Genomic DNA, 23,972 nt, shown 5'->3' with positions numbered 1-23,972 from the left:
AGCAGATTTCATGGATATTTTTTTTTCATATTCTTACATTATTTGGCCGATACACATGGAGGTCCCCGCTTCAAAATTAGTTAATTTTGAATTTAGTGTTTCCGACCATTATTTGACATCCTGAATCCAAAAATGATACTTATATGTCTCGTAACTAAAAGAAAAACATAATCAAACCTGAACTAACCTTACCTTTTCACCTATAACCTACCAATCTACTACCTACAAACCTACAATGCAACCTAAAACTTACAACCTAACGTAACCTAAAACATAATTTTTTTGCTGTTACAGATTTGTATCAACAGCGTCACAGTTATAGTTAGGACCTAAAGTTGACATATACCTGTATTTCTTGCGCCCTAACCCACAACAACAGCAACAACAACTGTATTTCTTGCAAAGAACATGCACCTAAAATGGAAATACTTATTAATCACCAACCTTTTCCAGCATCTTGAAGCATATATAGGCCTCCGCAATAAACGAGCAAACATGAGACACGAAAAAGGCGCTTTGGATTAAAAGGCGCGCCAGTGGCATCGGAAGAGCTGCCAGAGGGGTGTTCACGGGCACCGCACACTGCTGCGTGCGGTGTGTGCGGTACGTCCAGCAGGCGTGGGGGTAGGGGATGGGTAGGCGGCTCTGACGTCACGGCTGCGTGCGGTGGACGGTCCGCTGTGGCCAGTCCCGACCGGCCACAGCGGTCGCTGTGTGCGGTGACGCAAGGCTGACGTAGGGACGCAGTGGGCGGAGCTTGGAGGCTGTGTGCGGTCCGACCGCACACAGGGTCCGTGAACAGCCCTCTGATCGGCTGAAATCCCTAGCGCGATTTCGCTTTTTTCCAAGGTGCCTAGAATTCCTCTAGGAATGGCTGAGCCCTATGGTGAATTCAAAATACGCGCGATGGCGCGATGTTTGCTTTATATTTGCCTTTTAGTTGCCTTTAGCCTTTATAGTTGCCTTTATATAGTTGAGGTGAGGAGATATATTGTTTGTTATTTGATTTCGGTGCTGTTTTTATTCATTTTGAATTGTTGGTAAGCAATGTGACCCTGTTAATTGGTTTTCGAATGTGGATTTGAACCAGTGTCTGTGTCCTGCTCAGGTAGACTAAGGAAATCCAAGACAACATACCTATCAGTCAAATATATTTTTTAGAATATATTTGATAGTTCTAGAAGAAAACTTGTACCTAGTGTGATTTCCGTCCCTTTTCAATTATCATGGTATCAATTGCCCTGCAGTTGAGTTCAAGGACCATGTTCATGAACCCCGGCGGTTGCTGCGGTCAGCCAGGTTGTTACGTCACAAAAGGGACGGGCCGCGGGGCTCATGTAGTATGACAAATGTATGACATCACCTTGCTCCGGCCGCTACGATCTCTGTGGCCGCAAACCAGTGACAGCCGAGCCGCAAGAAAACTAATTGCACTGAACTTAGTGCACTTAAGTCAAATAGGCGCAAGCTGTGTTGTCATGGAGACGATTTTATAAAAAGGTTATCTAGCGGTGTGCCTCAGTTGTAAACAATTGTTGGAAACTATTTCGGCAGCAGACGCTGTTCATGGAACACTGCTGCGGGCGAGTGTGTGATGACGTTTCAAAAATGGACGGGGCTTAGAACCTGCGGCCGGCCGCAGCGACCGCAGACTTCACGAACAGGGCTCTGATAATAATTAGGGCATTAGTAGAGCAGACGTCACATGAAGGTTTTCCAACCAAGGAGAGGCTGAAGCACTACAATTGTAGGTTGTAGGGTAGGTTTGTAGGTTGTAGGTTACTAGGTTGAGGTTGTAGGTTTGTAGGTTAGGTTAGGCTAGGTTTGTTTAGTTTTTGTTAAAAAGAAGCACATCCCGGTATAGCGCCTCTCCTTGGTTGGAAAACTTGTGTGATGCCTGCTCTACCAGTCCAAGAATAGTACCTACCTATGTGCTCTTACACAGTTAAAACTTAAAAGGAAACTCATTTTGTCGCTTACAGGTGCTGCAAAATTGACATGGGCTGGCCTGATGTACATAATGCCCCCTTGAATATGTCAGTATAGAGAAGCGGACTAGATTGAAGATTTATAAAGTACTGTAAAATGGGGTGTTAAGGGACAGTGGGGTGATAAGGGACAGTTGGGTGGGAAAAGCTTTGAGTCATGTTCATTTCCTAATTTGAGAAGGTCAAATAAAAACTCGAGTGTGGTAGTTGATACTGTTTTGTTCTTGACTTTGGGACAAAATGGCATGGTTTTTCATGCAAGTGATTTGGTTCAAAAATGGTTTTGAAAATCATGCTACATTTTCACAAAATTGAGACATCTCCAAAACTCTGTCTGTACCACACGAACTAGTAGGTGTACAGGTAAAATGAATGCATAGGTGTATTGTCACATGTATTGCACATGTTTCCTGAAAAACTTATACAAATCCACCCATTCATTCATCCTCTTCCTCTTTTCTGGACACATGCATATTTTGAGGTGGATGTGGGCTGCTAAGGGACAGGGAAGAAAAATTAAAAAATAATATCTAAATAGGTATAATTTCATAGTTTTCTTTCAGTAGGCATGGAAAACACCAAATTCCACATAAAATGCTGGCAAGCTCATGCTTTTATCTCTAACACATCTTAAGTTATATAACAAAACACCTCAAAACTCCCTTAACACGATCTCTTTTACAATGATGGGCCAATGAAGACTGGTGTAGGTAAATGTGATAGGTATCATCATAAAAAGGCCAAAACATAAAGGGCCACATAAAGACAAGTGATTAGCTTCAAAATGGGTTTTTGTTGATGACAGAAGGGTACTTTTTGCTTCATCTTATAATTAGCACATTTTCCAGAAGCATAAACTGCATTACATGTAATTGGCTAAAAAGGCCATTACAGTAGGCGGAACTATGGTCAAGCGTACCCATTTTCGGGAACGTTTCGTTCCCATGTTTGGGAACGATAAACCCAAATATGGGAACGCCATGTAGGAATTATTTAAAACAAGAAAAAGAACCGTTAAATGACGTCCAAAAAATATAAAACGATCGTGAACCGCTTGATATTTGTCTCAATATTGTTGGGAAAGAGTTTGATATTGTAAGGCCCATCGTAGTTTCAAATCGTTCCCCTATTTCTAAGGCAGGCCATAATCCGGGCCGCGAACCCAAATTTGGGAACGCTCTCGTACACTGGCGCTGCAAGCGTTCCTTATTATGGGAACGGCGTACCCAAAATTGGGAACGATTTCACCGACGCCTTTCAGGAGCTCTTTTCATTAACAAGCATCATGTCCAACGCCGCAAATTATTGTTAAGCAACAATCATCAGATGACCTTTCCGGCAAGACCGTCGCATGTTTCGCCCGGTCTTCTGCGCTTTTATTCCCGTCGATCTCGCAGCGGGCACGCCCCCCTCTGCAGGATTACGTAATTCACAACGCTCAGCGATGTTCAACAAGGTCTTCCATACCTATATCCACCGTCCGCGCCGAGGGTGGAGACATGTCAAGCACCTGTCTGTTTATCACCGATAGTTGACGAGCACAAGGAAGTATCCAAAAATGGGAACGCTGAATATGTTACACCCTCAAAACACCTAGTCCCATGGAAAATCTAGTTTTTTCCTTTCTTAATGAGTGTAAGTGGCAAAAAGCCTGGTAGGATGGGCACGAGGAATGATCGAAATCAGCATAAAAATTATAAATAAGCCACACAGAGCGACCTATATAAGAGAAATTCCCCCAAAACGATCATGCTTAGAATCACGGAAGACAAAAACCACGCTCATGATGCTCCTTATAAAACAATGCTAAACAGCTAGCATCCAAATAAAATATGTCTTTCCGGGCTGATAGAATACAGCTGAATAATTTTAAACCACTGAAACTGAGTTTACAACAGTAGTTCGGTAAAATCACTGACGTTCCACGCGGTCGTGCGCCCCGAGACCAAAAGTCAACAATATTACCTCGGGACTGTCCGCGTGTTCGCTTGCATATGTCAGCATCGGGTGTCGCTAGTATGAAACTTCATAACCAGGCGAAAATTATTATACTTGACCTCAAAATATAAAAAACGCTTCATTTTCCTTTAAATTGCATGTTAAATGTAGTATAACCCATGTTTTCACCATTCCGTCATTTCAAAAAAAATCATTAAAAATATCATTCGACGGTCAATTTCCTTGTTCAACGGTCAGATTAAAGATAATTTTATAGAGATTTAGTAGATACTTAAATTAGCGTGCACTTTTTTGAGACGTGATGCACTAATGAGTTTTAGTGGGCGAACGGCCGAAAAATTACCTTCCGTTCCCATAAATGGGAACGCCCGTTCCCATATTTGGGAACTCCGTTCCCAAAAATGGGAACGTTCCTATATTTGGGTACTCATGACCATAGTTCCACCATGGAGTAGAGAACCCTGGAGTGGACACTTCCCCATTGCCGCCATTGTAAAAACGCGACAGCCCAATTTAAGCCGCGCGATCCTTCCAGATAGCAAAACCCGGCCCGCCGTGCGCTAAACGCAATGGCGGCGCGCGCTTGGCAGATGTATATGGGCCAATAATTTTAGACACGGTGTTGATGAATATGATAAATTATATTCACACGATGCAATCAAGTATGCTCTATTCAATGCTGTATTTTGTTTTAAGCGATTCATCATAGCTTGGGAGCGATGCTTCCTCAAAGACAGGCGGGCAGCTGGGCACCAGCGCTACCTAATTTAGCAAGTTAACTTGTCTAGGGCTGCTTCACTAGTATTTTTAGGCCACCAGCGAGCCATCACACCCTCCCCCGTCTTACCTGGTGACCTTATCAGTGCAAACCATAGGTTTCAAAAATCAAAATGTGGTGGCTGGTGCGGCGCCGAGTGCAAAGTAGCTTTCCCTGCCCCGGTCGAGTCATCATCCATTCCCACCACATACCCTAAAGCAACAATTATCTAGCATACCTTATATATTTCCAGTAATAGCATGCTACGTTTGCCATTAAGCACTCAACATATACACTATACAGACGCCGGACCAGGTCGGCGTCCACAGCTGGGCGGCGTGGGCGGCGCGGAACTCCGGCCGGGAGAGCAGCAGCGGCCCGAGTGTGACGACCCCGACGAGCGCGGCGGCCGGACAATCGCTGCTCATCAGACTGAACAACGCAGCAGCCAGAGTCGGCAGGTGGGGCTGCAGTGACACATCCTAGAGCGAACTGAGCGCGGCTGGGTGGGCCGTCAGTCTGGAGTCCCATAGTCACACATTCACTAGCGTCGCGACAGCTTGAGCAGTTTCCTGTTGTAAACAGGCTTCCCGCTCCCCCGGCCCATCACCACCTTACGCGACATCACATGCAGCTGCAGGCGCACAAACCGACCGACTGCGTCCCTCAGGACCTTGCCGCAGCACATCTGCGACTGGAGTCGTGTGGCCTCTCTGGAGCTGCACACGCACAGCACAAGTCGACGAGCGACTCCGGTCTCGTGAAGCATCGTCCGCGCCTGGACCTGAGTGGTCACATAGCACCCTTTGACCACAGCGTAAAAGTCATCCGTGGGAAGAAGGAGACTTCCAACTTCAGCATCACTAACCCCAGTGTAACTTTTCAGTCCAGTCAGTATGTCACGCTGGGAGGCGACCACTGCCTCTCCAGAGGACAAGGCGCTTTGGCACACACCACAGCGGTGACTCTGATGCACTTTGTGTGCCAGGTAGCCGGCCACGTACGTAAGACAGTTCTCCATTACGGCGTCTACCACCACCTCCTCCACCACACGGGGTCCCTGCGTGTAGCTAACGCGCACTTTAGACGCTGGCTGGCTCACACGACGAGCAACGCTGCTCAGGACCCCCAGCACGGTGTCGCCATCTGCCTCACAGTTGGCAGTCACAGGCGCACACAGGATGCGGCTGGCTGTCGCTTTGCGGTACGCATGCCGAAACTGCGTTGGGTCAGGCCGGTCGTTCGGCCCATGACACATGCGCACGACGCCGAACAGATTCTCCAGGCCATCCTGGTTCAGCCGGCGCGTCATCATGAAGGTCAGCGGGTCGCCCCTCAGCGCCGTCCAGATTTGGATGACCGCGGTGATGGTGAGCTTAAGGCCGTGAACGAAGTCGACCTTCACGCCGTTCCCCACCCTCCAACGCGAGATCCATGCTCGTGTCTCGCGCAGCAGACCGAGTAGCTGCTCCTCGTTGTCCACCGACAGAGCCCTCTTCATGGGATTGGGGCTCTGCGGGGTGCAGCTGTTCAGTACATCGAAGGTGTTGTTCAGACGATCCAGGGCGTTGGCGGTCGGGATGACGTCAGCTGGCAGGATACCTGTCAAAATAGTAGAATGTAAGCTACATAGCATATATGCATTTGTGACAGGTTCGACACTAAGCAAGACTCAGAACAGAAAAATCAAATGCGTTTGTGGACAGCAATATCAACTGTTCCTAAAAATATACTTGCTTTTCCTACTCTAGTTGACTAATGAAGTGTCACAACAAATATGTTAGGAATATGAAACAAAGTCAACCTCTCAATGAGTGATCCAAGCAGTGGTGACTGGTGAGTCACATAGCATACACAGCAGCTGGTCACTGATATTATATCTATGTAGTATGCATCCATAATTATTATTCTAATGTTTGATAATATATTTAACCATAACGTGGCAAAGGGTCAAAACACTTAAAATTAGCACGCCCACTGCCCACAATACCCATTAATACTTACCGAGAGATGAGTACAACAGCATGCCCGCTGCAGTTGAACGGCTGAAGATCTGAGTAGCCAGCTTCACTTTCATCTTCTTGAAAGCGTCCGGCTGCAGGTGAGCTTTGGTCAGCTTAGGGGCAGTCCTGATTGGGCGGTCCTTGTCTTCCTCGTAGAAGGCTGTGATGTGTCTCCAGGACAGCTCCTGACCGTCCACAGCTACATCATGTTTCAGCAGACCATTTCTGACACACTTGATGAGGTGTGGTACATCGTGTAGTGCAGCGACAGGAACGTCATCAACCAGGAACGTTGGGCAGTCTGCCGTCACGCCTAGTTTCCTGTAGAGGTCCTGGTTGGGTGTGCCCATGTCGCAGACTGATGCTGTGACAACAAACCCGGCCTCACGGAGCTGCCGCACAGCTGAGTGCAGTAGGACTTGGAGGACACGGGCTGGTGTTGGACCGCAGCTCAGGAAATAGCCAATCGGCTGCTTCCATTTAGCAGTCAGTCCTCGGGCCATGAAGACCAGGGCATGGTCCGCCGGTCTCTCAGTCCGACCCAGCTCCCCCAGGTCCTCGAACCCCTCGAAACGGTCTTGCGCTGGGAGGTAGGTGAGTCTGGGTCGCACCTGCATCTCATCAAATGAGATAACCACCTGGCGCTCATGCGGTTCAGCTCCCTTGCACTTTTCTTTGAGTAGAGCCATGATCATAGGGTGCATTCCTGGGTTTAGTTGAACCAGTTCCAGGCGCCTGCGCAAAGCCCTTGGGCTGGGGAGAAAAAACCTCTTGCGCAGCTCATTGTACGCTCGGGGACCCTGGTAATAAATGGCTATAGCTTGAGCCAGCTCTTCATCAGTGTACCTCCTCGCTTTTGGAGGCACTGATGCTAACTTCAACTGGAGTCCCATGAATGACTGGATGGGTTTTGGGAGGATGGCGGATGTAGCCTCGAGGATGGATTCAATTGAAGGCTGGATGGGTTGAGGAGGCTTTGCAACCAACTTCTTCTGAGTCACAGTCAGCCGTCTCACTTTGCACCTGAGTTTGTTGATGGTCCTCTTAGCAGCAAGCTTGCCGGGCACTGAAGGGGACGTCAGGATGTCCTCTTCCTCATTCTCCTTCTCTGCTTCAGCGAGGTCTGCATCCATCCACTGCAGTCCACTCCAATCCGCCTCTGGCTTCAGCTCTGTGGAAAAACAGTACACTTTTGTTAGAGCAGGACAAACAAATGGCAAAAAAGGAACACTGTTGTTTAATCTCAACCAATAGACCAAGTTTGTTGGCGCATCCCGAGTTTGATCAGAAGGATCTATCAGAAATTTAGTGCCTCATCTGATCCTTTTTATCATGCATCTGGTATGACAAAAAATCCAAGTTAGTCCAGAGTGAATTTTGGGAAAAAAATCATTGAATGACCCAACCTGACCTTTTATTTGTTACATGTCTCTCAAAACAGTGCTCAGCCATTAAAAATATCTGCTTTCACTGTAACATTTTCCATGGCATTCCTATTTTTCTTTATGGAATATGGAACTATGCATAAAATGGGCAACTCACCTGGTTTCTGCCTCTTTGGCTGAGGCTCAGGGCGTGCCGTCAGCGGTCTCTTGATGTCCATCCTCTTGGGTGGGTTCGGCACATCAAACAGAGTTGGCACAGCATTCCTCCTCAGGCGGTTACTTCCAGGACGCCGCTGAGAATCTTCAAAGTGCTTACTACAGATCCTCACATTCTGGCTTAGATAATCAACACTCTTTCCTTCCAGATCCTTCCTTCTGCAGTTGGTGAGCCACTTCATGCACCTGAGAAATAACAAAGTAATTAGCCTGAGTGCCGCACTCAGCAGACAGCAGGTAACTTGACCTACCAATGATTATTGGCTGATAACTTTGGTCACACTTAAGGGCATGGGGAATGTAATCCAACAAAAATACACTTATCTAAGCATAGACATATCCACAAAGACTAGAGCCGACTGGACAATGTAATGCTCACGGCAATTAGGTCAGGGCACTGCTTTATAGCACAAAAATAGATGCCAAACAACTGACAACACAGGTAGCAGTAAAACAGATTACCCTCACATTGACTCAAAGCACATACGGACGATACCCAGGCAAATATAGCGATTAAAGAGCCTCGAAAAGTGGTCACCATACTAACCGTTGCGGGTTTTCAGGGAACCGGTGGAACGAAAGATCCGGATTCTTTTCCTTGGAGTTCTTGCAAAACATCGCACCACACCATGCACCATTTCCTTTCTCATACTTTTTTCTAGACATATCTGCTCGTTTCAAGATTTAAACGTCAGCTATAACGCCAATATCCACGGAATGCCGACGCCGGTGCACCATCCGCAACACACAGTAATGGCCGCCTGTAGACGCACTTTGCTATCTGAAGCACTGCGCATGCGCACCCCGCGCTGTCGCCGAAATCGCCAGCTGTCCACTCCAGTATTATTTACTCCATGGTTCCACCTACTGATTAGTGGTGAATGAACCTGACTTGTTTTGTGACAGAATATGCAAAATATTTCCATAAATAAATTGTGTGCCCTTTCACACCCCAATCGTGGGCATTTGGTGACCATTTCTGGGAAAAATATAGGTGTCCCTTAACACCCCACATTGGGGTGCTAAGGGACTGTGACGAAAAATAATAAAAATAATATGCATGTATATATTTAAAAAAACTTAAATGTAGCAAGCATGTAAAGCACCAAATTCCACATAAAATGCTGAAAAGTTGATGCTTTTATCCCCAACCCTTCTTGAGTTATATAACAAAACACCTCAAAACTGTCCCTTAACCCAGGGGGCTGTCATCCCGAGCTTTCCTATTTGCCGGGCACCCAGATCTTTAACATTACCCGTGACGTCAGCGGAACGGACACTTCTCAGCTGGCCTTCCCCGCAAATTTGGCCTTGAATTCGATTTTGAGGGTCACGGACTCACGGTTGTAAACAAGTTCATTTCCTGTTTCTTGCTTGTGTTGTACCTTGGTTGTACCCTCGAGTTGATTGTTTGAAACCATTGAAACTTAAATTGATTGAATGATTCAGGACTTGATTCAGGATCAGGATGTCGTACTGTGCGGTGGCTACATGCCGAAGTTACCGAAGGACTGGCAAGTTCTGCACAAAATCGTTTTTTCGGTTCCCGAAGGATCCAGCCACATGTGCGACCTGGGTGCATACATGGATTAGGACTTCATCCATGGTGCATAGATGTTCGAGGCAGGATCCTATAAATGTGTTGCAGGCAAGGATTTGCTCAGACCACTTTCTTGATTCAGATTATGATCCTTCCTACCTTGTGAAAGCATCCCTGATGCCAGGTGTGAGCCCATGTCTGAAGACTAATGCGGTTCCAACACAGAATCTGCGCAGTGCTGGGTCTTCGGGGTATGTATTTCATTTTAATGGATTTGATATGAATGCCAACTATTCAGTTGGTAATGTACTAATTCGAATCTTTCTTATTGTGATGGAAATTGTAACAAATTTATATTTGCTTTTGGATTTGCACTGTGACTGTGTGCGCTTGTCAGATATGTACCATGACACATTAATTTGTAAATTAGGTTGCTAGTAAGCAGGTAGGTACCAAGTTAGGTACCGCTACCGACATATTTGCATGATACTTGAAACATTTTGCATATCAATATAATCTGTGCATCAGTCACCAATTGATCAAAGCAGCTCACTGAAGTTGTGCCCTATTTGAATGTTGATGTAAATGGTGTTTTCACAGACCAGCGCAACAAAGCACTCGGGCTTCAAGGAGTGATCGCCGACAGATGAAGTCCCTTGCGCAGGACATCATCAACACTGAGGGAGCGTCCTCATCTCTGAGTGATAGATCAAGGTGAGGAGATAATTGAATTTGATATTTTCTTTGTTAGGTGCTTGAACTGTCAATACAAGGGCCCTGTTTCACCAGTGATAGCAGCATGCTGCTATTACACGTGTCAAATTGGGTTTCCATGGAAACATCAACAAAGCATGACTCAGTCAATCTGTGTGATGTCATCAAATATTGCTGCTAGCATCTTCACGGCCATGCGATCAAACAAGGCCCTGTTTCACCGGTGATAGCAGCACGCTGCTTTTACACGTGTCAAATTGGGTTTCCATGGAAACATCAACAGGCCCATTGCTCCAACACTACCACAAGTATGACGTCAGCTCGCGCAATTTGATAGCAGCGTGATAGCAGCGTCCCGTGAAACACCGCCCAAATGTAGCAAACGCAATTCAACGAGACAGCAACTCTGGTCGAAACGAAGCTCACGGATTGCACGAAACGTCATTAGTGTGACCTCATCACATTACGTCAGCTCGTGCAATTTGATAGTAGGTAGCGTGCTGCTATCACTGGTGAAACAGGGCCAAGGGTTCCAGCAATCAGTAGTTTTGATAGAGACTGAATACACTCAGATGCTAGCTTTGAGAATGATGTTGCAATCAGACTCAGACTAAGCTTACCTCTGAATCACTTGAGTGGAAACTGTGGGCAAGGCTCTAAACCTGGGCCCTGTTTCACCGGTGATAGCAGCACGCGGCTATCAAATTGCGCGAGCTGACGTAATGTTCACGTTAGCTGACGCTAGCTGACATTAAGCTGACATTAGCTCACAGTTGTGCAACTCTGAACTTATATTTATTCTATTGCTTTACATTACTCTGAAGAAGACTATTCCTTAACCTTCCAGGCAGGGGGAGTGGGGGGCATTTTCTTACATGGCCATAGTAAAATTGAGTTCATATTGTTTTGACTCTTGGTGACCTGACCTGTGACCTGAGGTGGTATTATCAGTGACCTCTCATAGCAATATATGCACTAGGAAACTGGCGCCCTATCGCTGATTTTCGATTAAATGCATTTTACCTGATGTTATATTGCATTCCCAAGAAGACCCGTGAACAGTTTATTTTTATTGAACATTTTATTTTTGATCTGACCTGTGACATCATCGGTAACCCCAAGGTCAATAAAATTGGATTTCCCTCGAAAAATAGACAGGGCTATAGAACGCTGTTTGATTTTGCAGATCCATCCAGTAGTTTCGGAGATATGGGGGAGGCAAAAAAGTCCCACCCCCGCTCGTAAGGTGGCCCGGAGGCCCACCGCCTGCCGGGTCAATTATTAATTTTCAGCTTAACCGTGATGATAATTCACCCTGAAAATGAAGCTCGCTGTTCATTTTTTTATTTCAGATGCAAGAAAATACTAATGCTCTATTTCCTTCCCACAGATCTATCTCACTGGATGCTTCGAACCAGATGGAGTGGTCTCCTGCAGCTACGGATTTGCCGGCTGGCGAGGTCCAGTATCTGTCTCCCCTGGAGGAAGTGCAGAAGTTGAGCCAGCAAAATCGGCGTTTGAAGCTGCGCATGGAGAAACAGAAGCGGCAGTGGCGGCAAGAGAGACAGATGCTTCTGCGGAAGCTGCGAGTGGCTGAGCGGAAGGCGCACAAGCTCCAGAAACTGCTCAGATTGGGAGTCGTCACGGAAAAGCAGGTCTCGACTGTCCAGTCGGGTCACAGAGTGCAGTGGACAGCAGAGGACATCTCTCGGGCACTTGGACTGCGGTGCAGGAGCCGAAAGGCCTACGAGTATGTGCAACAAGTGATGCACCTGCCTCTTCCTTCCGCTGCGACCCTGTCTCGCTGGATCCGTGGCTTCCGCGTGACGCCCGGAGTAATAGAGGCAGCTCTCGCCGTACTAAGGGCAGCAGTCCAAGGTATGGGCGCCTTGGAGCGTCTATGTGTAGTGTCCTTCGACGAGATGGCACTGAGATGGCACGATACCGGACTGACCGTCGACGGTAGCACCCATCATCAACCGGAAGATGACCTCGAACTCTTCCACGATGGTCATCCAGTTCGGCGATGGCACGGTGAGCCTACCCCGGCTGAGGGCGCGGACCCAGGGCGTGATCACGCGAGCTGCCGGCTTGGCCTCTCTGGACGCGCGCAGTGCTGACCCCTGTTGAACAGTAATTTTGGTTCATTCATTTTGTGCGGATTCGTGGTTGCGTGGTTGACAGTCGCTTTTGCTCATTCATCTTGTGCCGACTCGTGGTTGCGTTAACCATTCGTGATTGCGTTGTGCCGACTCGTGGTTGCGTTAACCATTCGTGGTTGCGTTAACCATTCGTGATTGCGTTGTGCCGACTCGTGGTTGCGTTAACCATTCGTGGTTGCGTTAACCATTCGTGATTGCGTTGTGCCGACCCGTGGTTGCGTTAACCATTCGTGGTTGCGTTAACCATTCGTGATTGCGTTGTGCCGACTCGTGGTTGCGTTAACCATTCGTGATTGCGTTGTGCCGACTTGTGGTTGCGTTAACCATTCGTGATTGCGTTGTGCCGACTCGTGGTTGCGTTACCCATCGTCTGTGTGCCCGTGTGTGCGGGGACACGGACCACATGTGCTCCCTCACTGGATGGATATTGGATAGACATGCGCGAGCAGTGTTGGGGTCGTTTTGTTTCCTGTCATGGAATACATCTGTTGGTGGTTCTTAATTGGTTCGGTACCTAGGCTTTCGGACGGAGTGAATCAATGCTTTCGTTATTGTGCCCATGTGGCCGAACAAAAACACGATATCATCACCATTCACCATCCAGATACACCCCAGTTGCCCGCATGGCTTTGGCCCCCGGGACCCTAACACCGATAGCCCCGCGATTACGCACAGGAACATAAACCAAAACATAGTCCTTGCAATGCATTCCTCCAGGCTCCATCGCAGTCCTTTGTCTAGCAATTTTCGGAGTACGTATCTGCGGTATCGCGTCCGTAGCAGCCTTGGGAGCTGCTGGTGACTACAGGGGCCTCATGGGTCCCGAGTCATGTGGGCCATAGCACCACAGGGCACCGCATCTTTTTCGAGATAAATGACCGTTATGAAGCATGTCGCATTTTCCTGAGCATGACCTGGCGTTAACATAACTTAAGCCTGCCGGCCCTCGCCTGCCTGCGGCTGACAGCTGACGAGTGACGAGCCACCTGGAGATCGCCAACTCAACCCTAATTACGGCGTTGTCCACTAGGTGGCGGGGTCGTACGATCCAAGTCGGGACAGGGGATTCTCATAATTATTTTGTTATCATATTTTCCCCCTTTTTAAAGTCATTTAAAAGCGCTATTGCACAAGTAATTTTTCGATTAGCAGCGATTCCAGCCGCCGCATCAGGGTCAGGATGGAGCCAGGGAGCGTATGCGCCGGTGACGTCACCGTAGTGTTGCAGATTTGTAACATTAGCGAGCCCGGACGATCTTACCTAACTTATACGGCCTTGCCTTAACCCTCGCCCGACGAGGGGGCAACCCCCCCTAAGGTTTTTTCGCAAATAACGTAAAAACGGCGGCGCTACAAATTTGGCAAACCCTCTGGGGCAACATTTTTGCACCTTTCCTGAGAATTTGAAGTCCAAGTCTTTTCAGGTCAGGTCACCAGGTCACAAAAACCGGTACAAGGTCAGGGGAAAATTGGACTAGCTTAGCGGCAACTGAATTCCAGAGTTCACTAAAATTGGTAACGAAGTATATCATTCGATGCGCACGGACGTCCTGAGCTCACTGGTGCTTTTATTTTTGCTCTATCTTTACTAGGTAAAAAGTTATGAGCGAAAAAAAACTTAACACGTTTTAGCAAAATTTTTGCACTCATACCCCCCAAAACCCCCCTAACTATTGACTTAGAGTCACCAAACTTTCACAGGGGCGAGATCTCCTATGGACCCACCTACCCTGTAAATTTGGCGTTTCTAAGTGCCATAGGAGCCAATCGCGAGGGGGGGGTCGTACAGTATGTCTAAAAAGTATGTCCCCTGGTTTGGCTCTCCCACAGGAGGCGAATCGGTAACTTGGCTGAATCCCAGTTGCGGCACCCGGCCGCCAGGGTCGCTGCCGCGCGAGCGGCCTTGACCGCTCGCATGTCATTGGCAGTTCGGTCCCTCCCCATCTATACAGAGGTGGGGAGGGGAGAAGAGAGGGGAGGGAGCGGCATCCGCTCGGCACTGGGCGATACCTGGCTGACCCCGCGCTCCCTCGCTGACCTCCGTCCTGCCCTCAGGCGAAGACCGACTTCCTCGGCCCTTAGCGGCCGAGCGGAAAACCGAGCTCGCAGGGCGCGACTCCATTGGCCCAATCTTATAAATGGAATGCTGTCGTATTCACGGCATTAGATAATATTAATAGTGATACCAGCAGTGGATGTCGTAAAATACAGTCCAAAACAAACGAAAGCACACGATTGACGCATAATGCGCCCTCCCATTCAAATAAGCCCGCCCACTTCAATAGATGGTGTAGTTTCTTAGGGCGTAAAAGATGCAAAACACTACCAAACTTTTTTTAGCTCGGCCACTGGGACCGTCAATATACAATTGACTGAAATGCATGAAAACCATTTTGCATTTAATAGCCGTTTCCTGCACCCAAACTTTAGCCAGTGACGCCCTGTCCATTCTAAAGCGTTTATAAGATTGGTCCCAGCACCCGATTTTATATGAGGAAGTCGTTTAAAAAGCATCTTATCTCTAACCAATTTATTTATTATGGCCACTTTTACAGGACGTCTATAGAGCTTTGACTTTTACATTTCTTCCTCGTTCAGGAGCAACGTTTTAACCCTCACCGGACCTTCAGGTTTTCTGAATACCGAGGGGGCGTTGGGGGGTTGGAAGTGAGGGAACAACCCCCTTTGCCGATTCGCCCCTTAATGAGCTAGAGCCTCACGAAAGAAACGATCGTGCGCGTCGTTACGAAATGCAGCGATTGGTCTCCGATTTTAAGGACTAGGATCAGCCGATGACTTCTGAGGTTAGGTCAAGTGGCCCAAGGCACAGGTTCGGTTTTTGGTAAATAACTTCGCTAAACATGATCGCAGATCCGCGATTTTAGCAGCATCGTGAGATTTTATATACAATTTAATTTAGGATAGTTTAATTCAAGTCGGTATGAATCCGACTTGACAATTTACTAGGTGGGTTTTGCAGCGTTATTACTTCGGCATGTAATTATAAATCATTGCTAATTTCGATCCGGATGTCGTTATTCAATGCTGGCCTTTGCGCCCTCAGAAAAGTTTATAGTCATGAAGGCTTGCATTGACCCATACTTTCCATTTTTCAGTACCATTATTCGCCGTAGTTGACCAGGTATTTTTCTTCAGCTCTCCCCCGAATCATTTGGCTTAGACCCATGGCGTATCACCCGTGCATCGCAAGACGCACCTACCACACACAAGTTCACGATCCCCACGAACCCACATCAGCGTCCGTTCGCTTGGTGTGTGACCCCTTGACCTTTGGCCGCGACAACTGCCAGCTTGCCGGAGCACCCCTCCCTGCACGCGCTGCCCCGCCCGCTCCCCTCCCTCTCTCCCTCCCCCCCCCGGGGTCGTGTCACGAAGGTTCGGGCTTACGCTACTACCGGCCGCTGCGCAGCTGTCACCTAACGCTTGGGAATGTGTGGTCTGGTGCGGATTCAGCCAACTACCGGCTCGCGACACCAGCGCCACGTAGTGGCGACGGTACATTCTTTTTAGACATACTGTACACTCGGGGGCAGATTGATGTTCCACCACTCCCTGCCCTGCATCGGGTTCCCATGGCTCAGCACTGGCAGCAACCAGTGGTGCCTGCCCTCAGCACTGCTCAGCACTGCCTGCCGTGCCAGTGCTGCCAGTGCTGCCACTGGCAGCAGCCAGTGCTGAGCCATGGGAGCCCGATGGGTAGGGAGTGGTGGAACATCAATCTGCCCCCGAGTGTACCAACCCTCCCCCCCCCTCGCCGTCCGTGTTATGGAAAAGGCCCTCGCCTGGCGAGGGTTAACACTCGCACCGACGGGGGTCTGCGCCAACTTAGTACCGACGGGGGGGGGGGGGCGGATGACCGCCCCCCCCCCCCTAAGATCTCGAGAACGAAGCAAGATAGCGACAAGCGGTAAACGGCATCGGATACGCACGGGCAAGGTCTACAATTTTTACTGAGGTCATTTTCAGGTCAGGGAAGGAAATTAGCCCGGCCACCTTCCCAAAATCTGGAAAAGGCCTGCGCATGTACAGTATATCTAAAAAGTATGTCCCCTGGTTTGGGTCTCCCACAGGAGGCGAATCGGTAACTTGGCTGAATCCCAGTTGCGGCACCCGGCCGCCAGGATCGCTGCCGCGCGAGCGGCCTTGACCGCTCGCATGTCATTGGCAGTTCGGTCCCTCCCCATCTGTACCGAGGTGGGGAGGGGAGAAGAGGGGAAGAGAGGGGAGGGAGCGGCTTTCGCTCGGCACTTGGCGATACCTGGCTGACCCTTGCTGACCTTTGTCCTGCCCTCAGGCGAAGACCGACTTCCTGGCCTGTAGCGGCCCAGCGGAAAACCGAGCTCGCGGGGCGCGACTCCATTGCCCCAATCTTATAAATGGAATGCTGTCGTATTCACGGCATTAGATAATATTAATAGTGATACCAGCAGTGGATGTGGTAAAATAGTCCAAAATAAACGAAAGCACACGATTCGTGCATAATGCGCCCTCCCATTCAAATAAGCCCGCCCACTTCGATAGATGGTGTAGTTTCTTAGGGCGTAAAAGATGCAAAACACTACCGATTTTTTTTTAGCTCGGCCACTGGGACCGACAATATACAATTGACTGAAATGCATGAAAACCATTTTGCATTTAGGTAATAGCCGTTTTCTGCACCCAAACTTTAGCCAGTGACACCCTTTCCATTCTAAAGCGTTTATAAGATTGGTCCCAGCACCCGATTTTATATGAGGAAGTCGTTTAAAAAGCATCTTATTTCTAACGAATTTATTATTATGGCCACTTTTACAGGACGTCTATAGAGCTTTGACTTTCACATTTCTTCCTCGTTCAGGAGAAACGTTTTAACCCTCACCGGACCTTCAGGTTTTCTGAATACCGAGGGGACGTTGGGGGTTGGAAGTGAGGAAACAACCCCCTTCGCCGATTCGCCCCTAATTGAGCTAGAGCCTCACGAAAGAAACGATCGTGTGTGTCGTTACGAAATGCAGCGATTGGTCTCCGATTTAAGGACCAGGGTCAGCCGATGACTTCGGAGGTCAGGTCAAGTGGCCCAAGGCACAGGTTCGGTTTTTGGTAAATAACTTCGCTAAAAATGATCGCAGATCCGCGATTTTAGCAGCATCGTGTTTGTCAAGCTCAGGCGTGTCGAATGGTATACTTTTTCTTCGGGTGAGATCAACTTAACCCTCGCCCGTATAGAGGGGGGGGGGGGGTTCGAACGGACCCCCTCCCTCGATTTTTCGCGAATAACTCGCGTAAAAAGCGGCCGATCGCGACGAAACTTTCAGTACCCTCGCGTTAATCAATTTTACACCCACCCTGAAATTGTCATGACCCTGACCTTAATGACCTTTGACCTGCGACCTACTTTTCGAGACCATGTTTGGCCGGAATCGCGATTCGGCGTATGTCGGCTCGCATTAGCGGCGCGTTTGCAGTCTTTTCGTGGTTTTAAGCGTTCAAACATGGGATATGATCTTGCTTCCATGCATTAGGGTGGGTGTCAAGGTCACCGGAAAGTCAGGTCAGGTCATTGACCTTTGATGACCTCGGTTCACTTTTTCGAGTTTTACATGTTTCTAGGCCAGTTTTAGGAGCTGAATTCGAATTTAGCAGCCATATGAACATTTACGAAGTAGTTTTGGTGCCCTCGTAACATGTTGCGAAGCTGTCAGAGGCGGTTGCCACCTACTACGAATACCCTTACTGGTTGACCTGACCTGACCTGACCCGACCTGGCCTAAATGCATGAAGACATCATCTGTGATCAAAACTAACATGATATTCGTGATCAGCACCCCGAAAACCCCATAGCAGCCACGCTTTACGACTTTCTAACAGGTCCCGATTTCCCCGACTTTTGGGTCATTGACCTGACCTGCAAAGTCAACCGATGACCTAGGACCTTAAAATTGGGTATCATCGACTTCCTCTCGTCACGGCCAACACGCTCGTTTTTTCCGCGAAGCTCTAGCTCGATCAGGGGCGAAACGGCAAGGGGGGTCCAACGGACCCTTATACGTTTGAGGCTGGAAAAACACCAATACGGGCGAGAGTTAAGGTGTTAACCTCGGGTCAAGGTCAGGTCACAGCCCGTCAGGTCACGAAGCTGGTCAAAGGAGGTCATATTGCATATCAATCGATTCGGCAGGTCTTTTCATGTCCATTAGTGGCTTTATCGACTCGGTAGCTTTAGTTGATCGGGAGTTATTGACGAAAAACTGATAGCCTTAGTTACGTGATAAATGACGTCACGCAAGATCAACAAAGCAAAATTGAAGCATCAGACCTTGCAAGGAGCGCATGAAATCACGATTCCGTGTGCTTGAGAATTTGAGATAGTTGTATATCATTTCCGGACCAAACTAGCTATTTCCATATTCCCCTGACTTTTAATGGTGAGAGACTGACCTGATCTCAGGCGACCCTTCAGAAAATCCTAGATATACATTTATACAAGTTGTGAGACCTCTCGATCATACTATAAGATCCTGTAAGTTTCATCTCCCTATGAAAGCTCTGCACTGAGGGTGTTGCGAAGTTGGAACATTTTAGCTCAGTCCTAAAATGTTCATTTTAGGACAGTTTAGGACAGTTTCACACAGTTCATTTTAGGACTGCTCATTTATGACGTCATAGATCAGTGACCTGACTTGACTTAAAGGGACCCTCCCACCTTCAAAAAAGTTAATGAATTGGCACGAAAGTGATGTCGCTCGGTTCAGAAAGAGCGAAAACGAATATCTACCAAATTTCATCGAAAAATATTCACCGGTTTTCAAGATATTAGACTTTTACTTTTGTTTACTTTTTGGGATCTCCGCTGTTCCTATCGACTTTATTTGAAAGTGCGGCATTTGTTGCGCGCAAAGCAGCATATACCACCGCGTGCTACCAAACGTTTTAGTAAAAGATTTAAAAATCGTTAGATCTCCGCTGACGTCACAAATTCTAAGGGGGCATACCAATGCACTAGCCCCTTAGAATCCGAAAACTGCAAGTTTGAAATTCCATATCTCCGAATTAAAGCATTTGTCGATGTTGTGAGTGCCCAAACCGGTATTTGCAGGCCATGGCCACCAATTTGGCTATCTCAACTCAAAACTAATGTTAAGGTGGGAGTGTCCCTTTAAAAATGCGGTTGGCGTAAAAAAATCCGACTTATCAAATCCCGACTAAAAAAAATTGACTTATAATCCGGTTAATCAAATCCCGACCATGTTTTTACCTGGCCATTAATGTTCTAGCCTTACAGGTGATTGTTTGAACGCGGAAGATGCTGAATCTTGGTTAACCCCATACTTATCGTATGATAAAGAACGTCAGTGTTAGAAAGTTAATTAACAATTTTATTTAGGATAGTTTAATTCAAGTGGGTATAATCCGACTTGACAATTTACTAGGAGGGTTTTGCAGCGCTATCAGTTCAGCATTTAATTATAAATCATTGCTAATTTCGATCCGGATATCGTTATTCAATGCTGGCCTTTGCGTCCTCAGAAAAGTTGTTTATAGTCATGAAGGCTTGCATTGACCCATACCTACTTTCCATTTTTCAGCACCATTATTCGCCGTAGTTGACCAGATGTTTTTCTTCAGCTCTCCCCTGAATCCTTTGGCATAGACCTGGCGTATCACCCGTGCATCGCAAGACGCACCTACCACACACAAGTTCATGATCCCCACGAACCCACATCAGCGTCCGTTCGCTTGGTGTGTGACCCCTTGACCTTTGGCCGCGACAACTGCCAGCTTGCTGGAGCACCCCTCCCTACACGCGCTGCCCCGCCCGCTCCCCTCCCTCCCCCCTCCCCGGGGTCGTGTCACGAAGGTTCGGGCTTACGCTACTACCGGCCGCTGCGCAGCTGTCACCTAGCGCTTGGGAATGTGTGGTCTGGTGCGGATTCAGCCAACTACCGGCTCGCGACACCAGCGCCACGTAGTGGCGACGGTACATTCTTTTTAGACACACTGTACACACTTGCATTTGCATAAGTACCCCAACTGTGAGACATGGGAATGCATTTCCTGGTGGGGACCTACCTATAGGACAAGTTTCAGCACAATGGGCCTGGTAATTGCTAAGTTAATGGCATGAGGATAGGATGAACTTCACACCACTCTATTTCGCACCTGGCATGCTCAGCAGGGATTACTCTCATGCATCAAGACAGGTCTGGCGCTTGGTAGAAGGGATAAAGCTATCTTGTAAAGATGATCACAAATTAATCGGCCAAGTGGGCTGAAGTTCCTTCTGAGATTAATGTTCTCAAAAGCATTGCTTCAGCAAACCAACTTTTACACACTTGACTTTTCACATGGCATTCACTGTACCAGTCATCATTGATGACTGGTACAGGACATCAGTGGTTAGCCTCATCACTCCTTTTTCTGGATCATTGTTTGACTGTTGCCCTGCAACCCCTGTGGCTCGCGATGGCTCCCAACACACATGTTTGTGCCTCCAGGAGCCAGAGCGATGGACCCGATCAGCGAGGCGCGTGGCCAGCTGCAGGGGGCGCTGCAGGCGGCCGGCTCCCGAAAACGTGGCTCGGAGTGGGACAGCTCGGAGGAGGACAACCTGATCGATATCCAGTGAGCTCCGTGCTGGCAGTGACACTGTGCTGGCTGGTGTAGGTGGCAGTAACCGTGTTTACATAGGGTTCCCTTAATCTTCCCCTATTTGTCTCTTAAATGTCCCTTATAAAGGAATCCTCTGTCTCCTTTACCTCGCTTCACTACAAATATGGCGCAACTAAGTCATTCTAGAAGCAGTTTGCAATTGTTACTTACCTTTAGGGCTCTCCCAAATAGCTTCCAGACTAGACACTGAGGTAAAAGTGATAGCACATGAAAGCTCAAAGCAAGAAAAATCAGAAAACTATCTGGCATTTAACATACTTTAAACGGCTGAGCTATTATTCAAGTAGGTATAATCACATCCACGGCAATATCAGAACACCGCACCTGTCGAATTTCCGCCTTGACTTTCTGCCGTTTATGCGTTAATGCCACTTAAAAATCCTCAGTCGGCGCACGTGCGCTTGTCGAGTCGGGGACCACCATTCGGACGATTCGGAACTGCCGGCCAATCAGCACGCTGCTTTTGTGATGTGATAGTTTGAGAACCACTGGATATGGTAGCGTAGCAGCTTTTGGAAAGGCGCTACGCTACCAAATCCTCCCCTATTCGTCGTCAGGGAATTGAAGGGCAGGATAAAATTACTTCAAAATATGAATTGTTGAATTTCGAGTATTAAATAAGCCCAATTTATATTGTTTACAGCATAAACGATGCTTAGTATGCTTCTAACAACAATAGCGTCCATAGCAACGTTACACGCGAGCGCTATGATGCCTAAAATTCGATCTGAAAATAGGGGAGAAATAGGGGAAGATTAAGGGAACCCTATGTAAACACGACTAGTGTTGGGCTCTGTCAAGTTTACTGTTCACATGTGTCATAAATCAGTTGCATCAAAGCTCATGTGTAGTTATTTCGTTGTTTGAGGCAGATTTCTAACTATAATTAGCTTAGCAGTCTGCTGTGATCAGTGGTAGATTTTGGAAGCCAGGTATACCATTAAGTCTGTGCAACCATTGCAGCCCTGCCACACATCCTAGTGCGAATATTGCTCTGATTTTTGCTCCCTACCTTTCGCCAGGGACATATCGTCGCCGAGCCGCGGCTCCAAGCGGCGTCGCCGTAAGCCGGCGGCGCCCGGCAGCCTGCCCGACACCTACGTGATGAAACTGTTCGACCGCAGCGTGAACCTGGCGCAGTTCCCGGCCGGCTCCTCGCTCTACCCCGTCTGCCGCGCCTGGATGGCCAACGACCCGAACGGCACGGCCGCCGCGCCGCCGCCAAAGGCCGAGCCCAAGGAGGAGCCGTCCGACGGCGACCTGGTGTACCAGCTGCCGCCGCCGCTGTTCCCGCCACTGGATGAGGACGGCCAGCCGGCCAACCTGCGCGTGCCGGCCGGACTGCGGCCGCCCGACCCCGTCCAGCTACCCGAGCTGCAGCCCAGCAAGGTGACTGGGGACATGGCGGCAGGCAGCGGGGGACGGGGAGCTTCGGTAGTTATTGGAATGGGTTGTTTGCGTGGATGTTTACGTAGTTTGATAGTGAATGTGATATGCCGATGACTGCTGACATTTCGAAGTTTTGTCATGCCGCTTATAAGAGGATGGCTGAATTTGTTAGGCAAATCTTCAGATGAACTTGTGAACATGGGCCCATAATTGTTTTCGGTCTATTCACACTGTTAGTTGGCACTGTACCTTTAAATGTGTTCTGCTAGGTGCCGCCGTATTTCAAGCCGGGTTTGTCCGTGCATTGTCTCCTTCGCCGTAGCCATATACCATATACAAGGTACCTGCTGATGTGTGCTGATTCAATCTAACCCACCCTTTTGTCTCACCCAGGCGGATGACGCGCCGCCGAAGAGCCAAATTCTCGCCGGGCACCTGGCGCGGTGGCGCTCTGTGCGCGATCAGTGGCGCACCGCCGCTGCCAACAACGAGCGCCGCTACACGGACAGCTTCGCCGTGCTGAGCTCGATTTGCATACCGGACAGCTAGAACGCGTCGCCGCACCGCGCCGCGACCGGACGCGTGCCGCCTCCCGCCGACCCACGGACACGGTCGTGGTTTGAGGAGCTGGTGAGCCCGCTCAGCCCCTGGTGAGAGGACGGCGACCGCAGGGTGAGTAGAGAAGGGAGTGCCGAAGGAGACCGACAGTGGCCGGCGGTGACCTGAGTTTGACTGGAGACCTGAGGGTGATGTCTTATAGCCGGTGATCGGTAGGTCTTTTCGGTCAGCAAACTCAGACTCTGCGATATTGGGCTCGCAGACCAAGTGTCCAAAGACGGGTGTAGTCCGCTAGGTGGGGCGATGCGTCTCCAGCTGTCGGGTTATTTGAGCGGTTGTGAAGCTCCCGTTAAGACGATATTCGCCCAACATACTGAGGGGTCAGAATTGGTTAGGAGCGATCAAGTGGCGTACCTATTCGAGGTCTTTTAGATGGAGGTTCGTTTGATGCTAGACCAGACTGACGTGTGTGGCTGCTAGAAATAGCTGCGGGCTAACACGGTTCTGTGAGGAGTCATATGCGCTGTCGACGTCCCATCATCACTGTTGTATATCCATTTTATTAGTGTGCATGCCCATAAAGTGCTGTAGTATTCATACTTTTAGATGGAGTGCGGGAGTTGCATCATAA

General features: G+C 48.5%; 1 protein-coding gene across 3 annotated transcripts; it reads left to right on the top strand.

Moving 5' to 3' along the window:
• Positions 1 to 714: 714 nt before the first annotated feature.
• Positions 715 to 23,903, top strand: LOC122372044 (protein lin-37 homolog). 3 transcript variants are annotated; one of them, XM_043348900.1, is made up of 4 exons: positions 715 to 978; positions 21,220 to 21,346; positions 22,417 to 22,783; positions 23,177 to 23,903. In XM_043348900.1, exons 2-4 carry the CDS (start codon positions 21,231 to 21,233, stop codon positions 23,330 to 23,332), a joined length of 639 nt encoding a protein of 212 aa, XP_043204835.1. In that variant the 5' UTR covers positions 715 to 978; positions 21,220 to 21,230; the 3' UTR covers positions 23,333 to 23,903. The 3 variants fall into 3 exon arrangements, with proteins under 3 accessions (XP_043204835.1, XP_043204836.1, XP_043204834.1); XM_043348901.1 differs by having other exon boundaries at positions 933 to 1,040; XM_043348899.1 differs by lacking the exon at positions 715 to 978 and having other exon boundaries at positions 20,859 to 21,346.
• The last annotated feature ends 69 nt before the right edge of the window (positions 23,904 to 23,972 follow it).

The sequence above is a fragment of the Amphibalanus amphitrite genome, unplaced genomic scaffold (genome assembly GCF_019059575.1).
Source record: "Amphibalanus amphitrite isolate SeventyFive unplaced genomic scaffold, NRLGWU_Aamphi_draft 001308F_arrow, whole genome shotgun sequence".
Lineage (NCBI taxonomy): Eukaryota > Metazoa > Arthropoda > Thecostraca > Balanomorpha > Balanidae > Amphibalanus > Amphibalanus amphitrite.
The sequence above is the reverse complement of the archived record's forward strand: the minus strand, read 5'-3'. Positions and strand labels throughout refer to the sequence as shown.